Source organism: Apium graveolens, chromosome 9, assembly GCF_009905375.1.
Source record: "Apium graveolens cultivar Ventura chromosome 9, ASM990537v1, whole genome shotgun sequence".
Classification (NCBI taxonomy): domain Eukaryota; kingdom Viridiplantae; phylum Streptophyta; class Magnoliopsida; order Apiales; family Apiaceae; genus Apium; species Apium graveolens.
In genome coordinates this window covers 263594975-263608643 of record NC_133655.1, presented here as the reverse complement: position 1 = coordinate 263608643, position 13669 = coordinate 263594975, and the positions used below count along the sequence as shown (strand labels likewise).

At 34.3% G+C, this 13669-nt stretch overlaps 1 protein-coding gene across 1 annotated transcript; it reads left to right on the top strand.

Moving 5' to 3' along the window:
• Positions 1 to 9853: 9853 nt before the first annotated feature.
• Positions 9854 to 12748, top strand: LOC141686254 (uncharacterized). Its single transcript, XM_074491299.1, has 4 exons — positions 9854 to 10182; positions 10366 to 10720; positions 11389 to 11909; positions 12034 to 12748. The coding sequence occupies exons 1-4, from the start codon at positions 9854 to 9856 to the stop codon at positions 12746 to 12748; spliced, it is 1920 nt and encodes a 639-aa protein (XP_074347400.1).
• The last annotated feature ends 921 nt before the right edge of the window (positions 12749 to 13669 follow it).

Genomic DNA, 13669 nt, shown 5'->3' with positions numbered 1-13669 from the left:
TGCAAATGAATAATTCACTGGTTATTAAAATAATCAAGTGAAAAGGGTTGATGTCGTAAGTATGTGACAAGATCAAATATACGGGCACCTAAGGTTTCAATGAGCAAAGATATAAGTATTCAATCTAAAAAAGTTCAAGAGCAAAGCAATAGGTAAGCAATCAAAAAGGGTTCCAGAATAAAACAATGAGTTCAGAGAAAGGTACATGGTAAAATGACAAATCGGGGATTATAAACTGGTAACATTACGGTATAAGCAATTGGGTACATTAAAGGTTGCTACTTTAATTAAGGTACGATCAAAGAAATGGAATCAATCTGGATTGTATAAACATGGTGCAAATAGGTAGGGATCACTCTAGATAGATTATGAACATGGTAAGACATTATACTCCTCAATTTAAATTACAAAACTGATAATAGGGTATGGTAATTATTTAATCTCGACTTAGATTATCAACAACAATGATTCATAATAATAACACTTGCATCATTATAGAATTTAAGGAAGTAATACTTGCATAAGGAAAGAGGGGTACTTGCACTTGCATCAATTCAAATGATTTAATAACATTATATAAATGAAGAAGGTTCGAACACTTGCTATATATCAAGAAAGATTTACGACACTTGCATGATATAGTTTGAAGAAAACATCACTTGCACGATAAGTGAGGATAGAGACACTTTCCTTAAGAAGGCTTGACCAACTCTCGTCTTGATTATGGGAGCAACCGGGAGCACTGCTCGACTTTGACGGCAAGCTTACTATCTTCTCCTGAGCCTACACAATAATATTAAACCTCATCAAGATATATTCTTATGAATCACATCCTAGTTATAGAAAATTCGACTCATATTGACACTTATGCCTATTTACACATTCGACTCTTTAGTATTCACATATTATGCTCCAAATAATCATTTAGGATCACATAACAAATTTAATCACATAATATACATCATTGAAATAATGGTTCACTATTGAGTATTGAATGATCTCACTCCACCAACACAAATGACTCGAAGTGCTTAACTAGTCTAGTGCAACCCAACTAGCTCTCCAAATTTGAAGTGCCCTTATTAGCCAATCTCCATTTCACTTAGCCACACCTATGGCCTAACCTTTTACTGACCTCTTACTAATAAATAAACTCAATGATCAACTCAGGCCTCACCTCTTAGAATACAAAAGCTAAGTGCAAAGACAAAGTGTTCCTAAGTGCAACTCTTAGGTGATATCGAATGGTACTAAATGACAATGATCCCCCTTTCACTCAAAGTTTGCCACTCAAATTACTACACTGGAATCTCATGTCCTAAATCTAACTTGTGCACTTGGAATGACACCAAAGCCCAACCTAGGCCTCCTTGGGCCTACTCTCAATGATGGCAATCCCCTGTCCTAGTGACACTCAAACTGCCCTGATTTGAACTCACTTTATACTCCTGGTTTTAACTCTAAACCTTCAAATTATGGCTTGAAAAACCTCCCACATACTCCATAGTATCAATTATAAATAAGGCCTGATGAGGGCCTACCAATGACATCACCTTCTAAGCTTAAAAGTGCTCATCACTCAAACTGTCTCTATTCTGACCAGAAGTCATGATTCGACTTGTGCACCTAACTAAATGGGTTCATTTCTTATATTTAAAGCTTCTGGGATAAACTATAGGTCAAATCCTAACTTATGATGGCTTGGGCCTCCAAATGCCGAACAAATGCCCATTCAAAACTCTCCTACAAACTCGTGCAAATTTCTGGAAAATGACAAACCTTATACTAACCCTTCCACCTTAACTCCCACTTATAAACCAAGCATCAAATCAATCAATCAAGCTTATCTACTATACTTACTCTCCTAAACTCATAAGTTATCTAAAGATTGAGATCATTACATACCCTTATGCACTAAAAATCGAATCATATACTCAAAATAACAAAACCATTACTTAAATCACACTTTCAAGTACTTAAGCATAAACCGAGCACAAATCATAACATGCAAATATAATACCAACTATATATACTTAGTAAATATCTTAACATACTCTTGTTTATCAAAATAAAGTTTTATCTCTTACATGCAAATCAAATCAAGACTCAAAATCCCATAGATTATGACATGCATTTACTAATTCGACTTTAAACAAGAATATACTAATAGTACTTTGGTTTTGTTTCAAGAATATTGACATGCAACCTTATCAAGATCATACTTATATAAAATTTATAACATGCAAAGGTTTTATACTAACACAACCATCATATAATCATGATTCAAGCATATAACAATCAAAACTCAACATGCAATATAAGTTACTACTCCATTCGGCTCCTTTGAAGTCATAGCCGAATGGATGAGGGAGAAATGGCACATGCATGTTAGTAATTCTCACATTATTTTTCCCTTTGTAACCCTTATGCTAATTTAACTCTTTAGTTTGAACCTTAATTTTATAGGAACTAAGGTTTTTTTACTTGAGTTTGAACTCAACTCTTACATGCAACACCAAATCATCCAATAAACATGTATATCTCAACACAAAAATGTATGGAAGGAGTTTATCAAATTTAAGAAAGTGAAATTACACTTGAAATCTTGATTTCTGGAAATGAAAATGAAGAAGAGTGTGTGTGTGTGTGTGTTTCGGCCGAGAGTGAAGAAGAAGGGAGGAAAAAAAAGAGTGGTGGTGGTGTATGGAGTGTGAATGACAACTTGACTTTCTTTTGGTTAATCACATATACATAAGTTAGTGGAAAATGCAATTACCACTCTACCCTTGTTCCTACAACTCTACTACTTGCATGCAAGACTAGTTTAGGAAATTGGTAAGCTTTAGATGAGATAATGGGGTAGGAAATGACATAACTATCCTTGATTTGAATTGTGAGTGGAAATGCATGCAAGTGTAATTATATGATCTAATAACTATTAATCTAATTAATTACAAAGAATACATTTTATAAATAAAACTACAAAACCATAAATAACAAGAATGGCATCATAAAATAGCTTAAAATTTTAGGAATTTAATAATATACAATTCGAAATTTATTAATAAAAATAATTTTAAAAATGATTTTTTCTTAGATAATAAAATGCATTTTATAACTTATATAAATAGCAAATTATATATTTCTTGTTTTTAAAATTTTTAATAATACCACACAATTATTTGGCATCAATCAAATCACACAAACATATATATTAACAAATTAATCCAATACGCTTATATCTATATATATATATATATATCAATTAAGGGATAATAAATACCAGTTATGACATCCTCTCCCCCTTAAAGGATTCTGTCCCCAAAATATAAGGAAAATAGGTGAGGGTACTGGACTCGCATTTCTGACTCTAATTCCCATGTCGATTCTTCGACTTTGGGATTTCTCCAAAGTACTCTTACCATCTTTACCGACTTATTTCTAAGACTCTTTTTGTTAGATATATTTGAGATGTCATGTCTAATATGTTTCATGCTTAGTTTTCAGATCTTAACAAACAGGAAATATCAGTACTTACTGGAATCAGTACTTACTGGAAGTCAGAACTTAAGGATATCAGAAGTTAGGTTATCAGAAGATAGATATCATAACTTAAGTACGGGAGGACTTACAGTTAAGGAAGGAAGCTGGTCTACATGAAAGAAGATTGAGACTAATACAAAAGAGGATATGCATGGAAAGTTAGAGGACTGAAAGAATTGTATAAGATATCTGATTGATATATTTTAGGAGATAGAATTATATTCCATATCAATTAGAAGTTATCTTGAAATTGTGTACTATATAAACACAAACATAGGTTTACACTATATGTGTTATCATTATCGAGAAGATCTTACATTGTAACCTAGCAGCTCTAGTGATATTTGTTCATCACTGAGAGAGAACAGTTCCATTGTAATATAGTTTATTATATTAAATATCTATGTTTACTGTTACTTGTGTTCGAAATCGATTTGATTGTAACGGTGTTGTATGACCTAACAATTGGTATCAGAGCTTATCTGTTAACACACATACAGTAAAGATCCAAAACAATCATGTCTGAAGAAGCAGAAACTCCAACCAAGCCTACTAAAACTGAAAAAACTCAAAAGGCTCAAACCCACAGTCGATATGAGACTATTAGGGTTCCCATACCGAGACCTTCTGAGTATTCCATATGGAAAGTGAAGATGGCTATGTTTCTGGAAGCTACAGATCTAGAATACCTTGAAAAAATTAATGAAGGACCACATAAGCCAACCAAGCTCTCTGTTGTAGTTGCAGATCAGCCAGCAAAGACCATACCAAAGGAGAAAAGTGAGTATACAGCTGAAGATATCTCATCCATTGCCAAGGATGCAAAGGTAAGGCATTTGCTGCATAGTGCCATTGATAATGTCATGTCAAATAGGGTAATTCATTACAAGACTGCAAAGGAGATATGGGATGCTTTGGAGATAAGAAGCCAGGGAACTGATGCAATCAAGAAGAACATGAGGACTATACTCACTCAAGAGTATGAGCATTTTGACTCAAAAGCTGATGAGTCATTAACTGACTTATATGACAGGTTTGTCAAACTCTTGAATGATCTGTCACTGGTGGACAGGGAATATGATCTTGAAGATTCAAATCTAAAATTTTTTTTAGCTCTTCCTGAAAGTTGGGATTTGAAGTCTACTACTATAAGAGACAACTATGCTCTTGATAAAATTACTCTTGATGAAATTTATGGTATGCTCAAGACTTATGAACTTGAGATGGATCAAAGGAGCAAGAGGCATGGGAGAAAGTCAAGGACAGTTGCTCTTAAAGCTGAGGAGGAATCCCCCAAAGTGGCTGTCTCAAATAAAGGCAAAGAAAAGGCTCTCATCATAAAGTCTGATTCAGAATCATCAAGTTCTGATAATGATGATTCAGAAACTGAAAGTTTACCTGAAATAGATGCCGATGAAGAGATGATGACATTGTGTGCTCTTATGGTGAAGGGCATCACAAAGATAGCCTACAGGAAATTCAGAAGGGGAAAGAAGTTTTCCAGGAAATGTGGAAGTTCTGATAAGAAAAGTTTCATAAAGTCTGAAGGCAAAGGAGGAAAGTCTGACAAAGGAGACAACTCAAATGTCAAATGCTACAATTGTGGTGAAAGAGGCCACATATCTCCTGACTGCAAGAAAGGAAAGAGTGACAAAGGCAAGGCACTTGTCACAAAGAAGAAAAGCTGGACAGACTCTTCATATTCTGAAGATGAGGTGAATTATGCTTTAATGGCAAATGCTGATGGCAGCCCTGAACTGCTGAATTAAAGGTACCTCAAACAAATTATGCTTTTCATACTGATGATATTACTGAGTTGAGATTATATCTTAAAACCATGTTTATTAGCTATAGGGACCAAACTTTAACATGTGAAAGATTAACTTCTGAAAATTTTGCTTATAAGAAAAGGAGTTAGTTATGTTCCATCAAACTCAGAAAGAAAGAGATAATGCTTTTTATGTTAGAGATGAATTGCTAAAATTGAATCAATCTCTAAAAACTGAGTTAGAAAAAAAAAAGATTATCAGGACTTGGACTAACTCTGGCAGAACAACTCAGAATTTATTAAGTAGTGGAAACTGGAAAGAGGGCTTAGGTTATGGAGATGATAAAAGTGAAAAAGGAACTGAACACATTGAGCCTATTGTTGTTAAACAGACTGTTAAGCCAAAGGTAAATCCTGTTAAGTTTGTAGCTAAAACTGTAAAGTCTGACTCTGAAAAGATGAAAGAGTCTGTAGCAGAAGTTAAGAAAAAGTCAACTTATGACAAATTAGAACAGGATAAACCAGCTGAAGTTAATATAGGCTTAATGACTAAGAAGCAACTTAAGCATAAGCTGAAAGAAATAAGGAATGTCAACAAGGTAAATGCAGCTAGGAAAAATAGGAATGGAAAGGAAGGTGTGAATAAAAGCAATAATTATATGCCTATTCCTTATGCTCCTAGAAAGAAATGTTATAACTGTGGAAACTCTAACCATCTTGCTTCTTTTTATAGGAAGAAGAAGAATATAAACTCTTTACCTCCTACATCAGGAGTTAAGAGTTAGTCTGTTAGGTTTAAGCCATAAAATCCTTGTTTTCATTGTGGTAGTTTATGGCATTCCATTTATACTTGTAAGGAATATCATAGTTTGTACTATGATTATTATCAAATAAAACCTTCTTTGAAGAAAGTTACCTTAATTCCTTCTAGTGTAAAATCAGATGTAAAGTCTGATATAAGTTCTGATAAACAGCATGATAGCATAAACTATGATATTAAATCCACTGCAAATGCTAACAAACTTAAAAGGCCAAAGGATCCAAGCAAGTCTGGGTCCTTAAAACTAGCCATTAGTGGTCTTTGTGATTGCAGGGCAACAGGAAAAACATCCTAGTACTGGATAGTGGATGTTCAGGACATATTACTGGAAATAAAGCCCTGCTCTCATACTTTGTGGAGAAAGTTGGCCCAGGAGTTTCTTATGGAGATGGCAACATGGGAAAAACTCTGGGATATGGCAATATTAATCTTGGGAATGTCATCATTGAAACAGTAGCTCTTGTCTCAGGACTTAAACACAATCTGCTAAATGTGAGTCAAATCTGTGACATAGGTTATCATGTGGATTTATTTGAAGAACACTGTGAAGTTGTAAGCAATTCTACAGGCAAAGTGGTTCTCAAAGGTTACAGGCATGGTAACATTTATGAAGCCAGACTTTCAACAAGTTATGGTGGTTCTGCAATCTGTCTGTTGAGTAGAGCATCAATTGAAGAAAGTTGGAATTGGCATAAAAGACTCTCTCATTTAAACTTCAACAACATAAATGAGCTTGTAAAGAAAGATCTTGTGAGAGGACTGCCAAAATCAGTATTTGCTCCTGATGACCTTTGTGATTCATGTCAAAAGGTAAAACAAAGAAAATCTTATTTCAAGACACTACGCCATATATGCTCATATGCAATGCATTTTATAAGTGTTGCAAGAAAAGCGTTGCAATAACTATAAGATTTTGGCTTATCTGCAACCATAAGAAAATAGTGTTGCATTACATTTCAGTCGGTGTTGCGTATAAATAATGGTGTTGCACAACTTGCAACACTAGAGATCGTGGTGTTGCATTAGCCATCTGCCACAGTAATATGTCGCCATGTGGGTCCCACATTGCTGACGTGGCAGCTTACGTGGCAGAAGGGGGGGGGGTCCCACATATGGGCCTGCACTGCCGACGTGGCAGAATTTGGGCCCACATGTGGTCCCCGTTGCTGACGTGACAGTTGACGTGGCTGGGGACCCACATGGCGTGTCTGCTGACGTGGCCCAAAAGGCGTTGCATTCGACTGATTTCTGTTGCATTTGATCTTGTCGGGTTGAATTTGATTTTAATTTTATTATTATATTTTTTACGATCTACCAACTTTTGAGATTTTAATTATTAATGTTTTGAACGTAAATTTACTAGTTACTATGTACTAATAGTTCAAATTTTGATTTTAATTTTTTTATTATTTTTTTAATAGTTTAAAATTGTAATTTAAATTAACGTAAATTTCAATATTCAAAATATATGTAAATGACATTTAAACATTATTTATTTTCATTTTAAATTTTGATATATAACATATTTAAAGTTTCAATATTTTTTATATTTTAAATATATTTATAATATCTTAATATTTGAAAATCGTAAATTAATTAAAATTAAAAAAAAATCAATAAATTAAAATAAAATTTGAGATATGCAAATTATAAGTCAGTAGGTAAAAATTTGGGCGGCTATTTTTCCCCCTTAACGAAAATACAGTCCCAGACATTCCCTCTCAAAATTCACTCTCGGACATTCACTCTCACTCTCAGACATTCACTCTCATCTTCGATTATACTCTCAAAAAGCTGCACTAAACTCTCATCTTCGATTATACTCTCAAAAAGCTGCACTAAACTCTCATCTTCGATTCCCTTTGGCTAATCTTCGATTCAGTTTGGAGCATCTTCGATTCAGTACGGGGGTTTGAGTTTGGGGCATCTTCGATCCAAACGAACACATCTTCGATTTAGGTAATTATTTAGGGTTTTATTTGAGAGTTTTATTTGTTTGATTTTGGGTTTTATTTCAATTCGAACATGTTTTATTTAGGGTTTTATTTGGAAGTTTTATTTGTTTGATTTTGGGTTTTGTTGGGGCGTTTTATTTGTTATATGAAGTTGATTTTGGGTTTTATTTCAATTCGAACATGTTTTTTTAGGATTTTATTTAGAAGTTTTATTTGTTTGATTTTGGGTTTTTTTAAGATTTTATTTCGGGTAATTATTTTGGGTTTTATTTGTTATGTGAAGTTGATTTAGGGTTTTATTTACCCCTTTATTTTCTTGGATTGAATTTGTTAGCAGAGAATAACAAAGCTTTTACATGCTTGATTTGAAAGAGTGTAATTCGGTTGTAATTGCTCGATAATGTTGAACTGATAGGTACATGATTGAACTACTGCAAGTTGGTCATAGTTGGTCAGCCTCTGTCTATATCTTAATTGGTGCTTGACTGCTTGGTATGTTAGGAATTTATTCTGCAAATTAGGGTCAGAGATAATGAGTCTGGATGAATGACAAAGGGGTACTTTTTTAATTAACAGGCAAGGACTTGACATACGGGTTGGCTGCGGGGTTGAAGGTTGCTCTTAAGAAAGGCTCATTCAATTTTGACATTGATCGTTAAGCATTTACATGTAAACATGCTTCTTCTTTCCTAAAGTAAATGCTTTGCATGTAATCTTTAGCCATTTTACTTGCTTAAGCATGTTTGTGTAGTTAAATCGTGATGCTCTATTACGAATGTTTGTCTCTGGTATGTGATGTCTATTTTATGCACCATGTTGCTTCGCTCTGTTTTTTGTATTTAGTTTATTTCTATGTGCTAAGGTGAAATTATTAGTTGGATATATTGTATTAATATAAGGTCAACAAATTCATGGTTGCACCTTATATATTTATTTAAATACATGTGGCTTTATGTAAGTTTACTTGTTACATTAGTGTTGAATCTAGTAGCGTACTGTTTAATGTATGCACTTGCTAAATGTATGCCTCTGTTATGTGGTTTTGATGTATAAAATTCTTCGTATAGTTGACAACTAATTAAACTATATAATCCTATAATGACTAATTTTGTATAGTTTAAGCCTATAACTATAACTAATTAATTATAATGACAACTGAAGATTTATAATGACATATGATTTGTAATTATAACCTGTATAAGCTATAATTAGTGTATTTGATATATTTAAAATGTTAAAACCTTACAGGATAGGGCTTGTTTAGTAGTCGTTCCGATATTAGTCTTACTAGGCTGCGGATAGATTGTGGAAATGGATGGCGATTATTACATTTGGATAAGCCTTCCAAGATCCAGTTCAGAGTACATAAAAGGGATAAAGAATTTCCTAAGCAATGCATTTCCTATTTATAAAAGAGGCGAAGAAATGAAGTACCCTTGTAGAAAATGCGCAGAACGTTACTGGCATCGTCAGAAGACCATATATGATCATCTTATTTTCTCTGGTCCTTCTGAGTTGCATGAAGAATGGATTTGTGAGGTCTCAAAGATGAAATTAGAAGTTACCGATGACTTTATAGATTGTGAAACGGTAATGAAATTTCAAGATAATTTAGGTGCAATGTTCGATTATACGGGTAAGAAGTTTCAAAATCTAGGAGACGGAGAAGAAAAACCTAATGTAGAAGCTAAAAAATTCTACCAGCATGTTAAAGAAGGAAAATAGCCGTTATATCCTGGATGCACTAAATATTCCCGATTAAGTTTCATGATCAAACTTTACCATTCAAAGTGTGTTCATGGAATTATTGAATCTGCATTTGGGGAATTACTAAGCCTGATGAAAGATGTTTTTCCTAATGCCCACCTGCCTTTATCCTTTAATGCTGCAAAAAGTGTTATTAGGGATTTAGGTCTCGATTACCAGAAAATACATGCCTGTCAAAACAGTTGCATGCTATATTGGGCAGAAAATAAAGATAAAGATGTTTGCGACACTTGCGGTGTTTCGAGGTGCATTATACAAGAGAAGAAAGGCATTCCTGATAACAATGATCCCCCAAAATTGATTCACAAGGTGCCAGCAAATGTAATGAGGTACTTTCCACTACGACCAAGATTACAAAGGTTGTTTATGTGCAAGGAATTCTCTGAAATTATGAGATGGCATGCAGTGGGAAGAAAAGAAGATGGAAAACTAAGACATCCGGCTGATGCTAAGGCATGGAAGTCAATGGATGCTCGTTATCCTGATTTTTCATCATAAATTCGGAATGTTAGGTTAGGTGTCGCAGCGGATGGATTTAACCCATTTCGGTCTATGAATTTAAGTCATAGTACATGGCCAATAGTGTTGGTAAACTACAACCTTCCACCCTGGTTATGTATGAAACAAGAAAATCTTATTCTTTCAACATTAATATCCGGTCCAGAATCTCCCAAGAACAATATCGACGTATATATGCAGCCCTTAATCGCGGAATTGAAATCATTATGGAATATCGGCGTTGAAGTCTACGATGCCTTGACTGTTGAGAATTTTCAATTACGTGCAAGTGTGTTATGGACAATCAACGACTTTCTAGGATATGTTATGTTGTCAGGTTGGAGCACGAAGGGGAAACTAGCATGTCCTGTATGTACTATGGGACTTCATCAAATTACTTAAAACATAGCAAAAAAATGTGTTATATGAACCATCGGAAGTTTCTTGATCCTACGCACAAGTGGAGGCTTGATAAAAGGAGATTTAACGGAAAAGTTGAAATGGGGACCAGTCCACAAATATTATCGGGCACGGATATTGATGAATTATTGTCGGGGTTTGAAAACTAGTTTGGGGTTAAGAGAAAGAAAAAGGGTAAAAGTGATTCCCCTTTTTAAAAAAAGTCAATATTTTTTGACTTGCCATATTGGTGTCATAATCCGCTTCGTCATAATATGGATCCTATGCATATAGAGAAGAACATATGCGACAAAATATTAGGTACTTTACTTAATATTGGTGGAAAAACAAAGGATCACGTAAATGCTTGAAAGGATTTGCAAGAGTTGGGAATCAGAAAACCCCTTCATCCTATTGATTGTGGCGATGGGAAGCATCTTCAAATAAGAGCAACAATATTTGACATGACAAATAAGGAGAAAGAACAATTTTGCTCTGTATTGAAGAATGCCAGACTTCCCTACGGCTGTGCCTCGAATGTTAGTCGGTACGTGCACTTGAAAGAAAGAAAGGTTGTGGGGTATAAGAGCCATGATGCTCATTTCATACTTCACTATTTATTACAATTTTCGGTGCAGAAAACACTAAAACCTCAGGTTGCTTTACCAATGATCAAATTTGGCGCATTCCTTAGAGGTCTGTGGAGCAAGGTTATTGATTTAGATGACCTAAAGAGGTTGCAAACAGAAATTGTTGAGGTACTTTGCGAATTTGAAATGATTTTTCCACAGGCTTTCTTCGATATAATGGTACACCTGCCCGTTCATTTATGCGGAGAAGTTGAATATGGTGGTCCTGTACACCTCAGATGCATGTTTCCAATTGAGCGCTATCTAGGAAAGTTGAAATCTTATGTTCGAAATAGAAGTAAACCGGAAGGTTCCATTGCAGAAGGTTATTTGGCTGAAGAGTGTGTGACGTTTTGTTCAAGGTTTTTAAGCGTTGATGATGGAACAAAAAATCCAGTAACTGACTTTGGAAGATATCCGGCTAATGAGGAATATCATATTGGGACTAAAAAGAATAAAGATGAAAAAGATATTCAAATTAAAAGATATAGTTTGGAAGGCAGTACATCGCTACGTATTGTTCAATTCCAGCAATTAAGAAATAGAGACTTTAATGGAGTAAGTTCTGAAGACCTAATTTTATTTTAATGAGTAATATAAAATTGAACAACTACAACTAAATTTCTAAGATTATTTACCCTTGGTATATTTTAGGGAGTATCGAGCTTTTGTGGGCGGTCTTGCAAATCCAAGAAGATACAAAAGGGAACGAGAACACACCGAAGAGTTTTGGAAATGGTTAAAAGAAGTGGTACTGAAAAGGGACAATATTTCAAGAGAATTAGAGGTTTTTGCATTGGGTCCTAATCGAGCAGCCAGGAAATTTAATGGATATGAAATAAATAGATTCAGATTTCATACTAAATTTAGAGATTCTCGATGTACCACGCAAAATAGCGAAGTATTTTTGACCGCTGAAACCACGAGCTTTGCAAGTTCAAAAGACCAGAACCCAATAGTCGGGAATGTTAATTACTACGGATCAATCGAAGAAATTTTTGAACTTGATTACTGGGGAGCTTTTAGAGTGGTCCTTTTTAAGTGTTGCTGGTACCAAGAAGAAAAGGATTTGTATGGTCTAACTCGCGTAAATTTCAATAAATTATGCCAAAAATCAGATCCATATGTCCTTGCTTCCCAAGTGCAACAAGTTTTCTATGTGGAAGATCCATTTGAAAAGAATTTCCATTACGTTATTAAAAACATTCCAAGGGATTGGTGTGATACTGAAAATCAGACTGCCACTGAAGAAGACATGACTCATTTACAAGATATTTGTAATGGAAATGAAACAATTCCAGAATTTGATGATGGGGGTTGGATTAGGGATGATGTCCCACTAAAAGAAATTCATATCCCATCTCCTTAGGTCAAAGAAAGCGGCTCTGGTTGCAATGCACCAGAGATGTATTTAATTTGTAGCGTAACAAGATGACTTTACTCGATTCTTGCTTATAAACTAATATATTTAATGTCCAGGATAAATTGCATGTGTTAGTATCTCCATCACATATAAAATGTCAGCCAATTAAGTAAACTAGTTCTCTTTGCTACAATTAATGATTTAAAACAATATAAATAGATCCCGCAATTATCACTTGCACAATTAAATGATTAATCTATTATCATGGCATATGATCAGATTATGCAATTAATTTTTATTAATTTTCCACTGATTTTTCAAGAAATATATCCTATAGAATTTGGCCATATGTTTTTTTTAATTTCTTTGTAGTTTTATGTTTTTTTATTGAATTTGGCTAGTCTGATTTAAAAGAAGGGTTTATAAATGATATATACCCTTTTTGATGTCTTATGCATATGAACTAATGTAATTATCATCTGTATTTTTTACAGGATGGATAAAAGGCTAAATATTATATTGCACTATGCTGGACAGTTTCAGTGAAAAAGCTATGTGGGTGGAAAATCTCTACTTGTACCAAATGTAGATTATGATGAATTCTCATTTTCTTTGCTCATGGAGTTTGTGAAAGATAGCCTCCATTACTCTGAAATCAGTGGAGTCTACATTAGGGAAGGAAAGAGGGGTGGCTTGAAGATGTTGTTGGATGACAAAGATACTGATGAATATGTACTGGGCTGCAATGATGGAGAAGAAATTAACTTCTTCGTTGATACCATTGTTGACGTCGAAATTGAGCCGTTAAGACAAATGCAACCACATGTTATTATAAGGCCAAGGAAAAACATAAATCACGGTAAGCATGTGTGTTTTTAAACATCCAGTTCAATTAGCTGGCAGAGTCTGTGATATTTACATGTATGC

Excerpts from the sequence above, each read along its gene's own strand:
- LOC141686254 (XM_074491299.1), top strand. The coding sequence starts at position 9,854 with ATGATCAAACTTTACCATTCAAAGTGTGTTCATGGAATTATTGAATCT. Across the intron at positions 10,183-10,365 it reads GTGCCAGCAAATGTAATGAG|GTTAGGTGTCGCAGCGGATG; the intron begins GTACTTTCCACT and ends TCGGAATGTTAG. Across the intron at positions 10,721-11,388 it reads AGGGGAAACTAGCATGTCCT|AAAACACTAAAACCTCAGGT; the intron begins GTATGTACTATG and ends TTTTCGGTGCAG.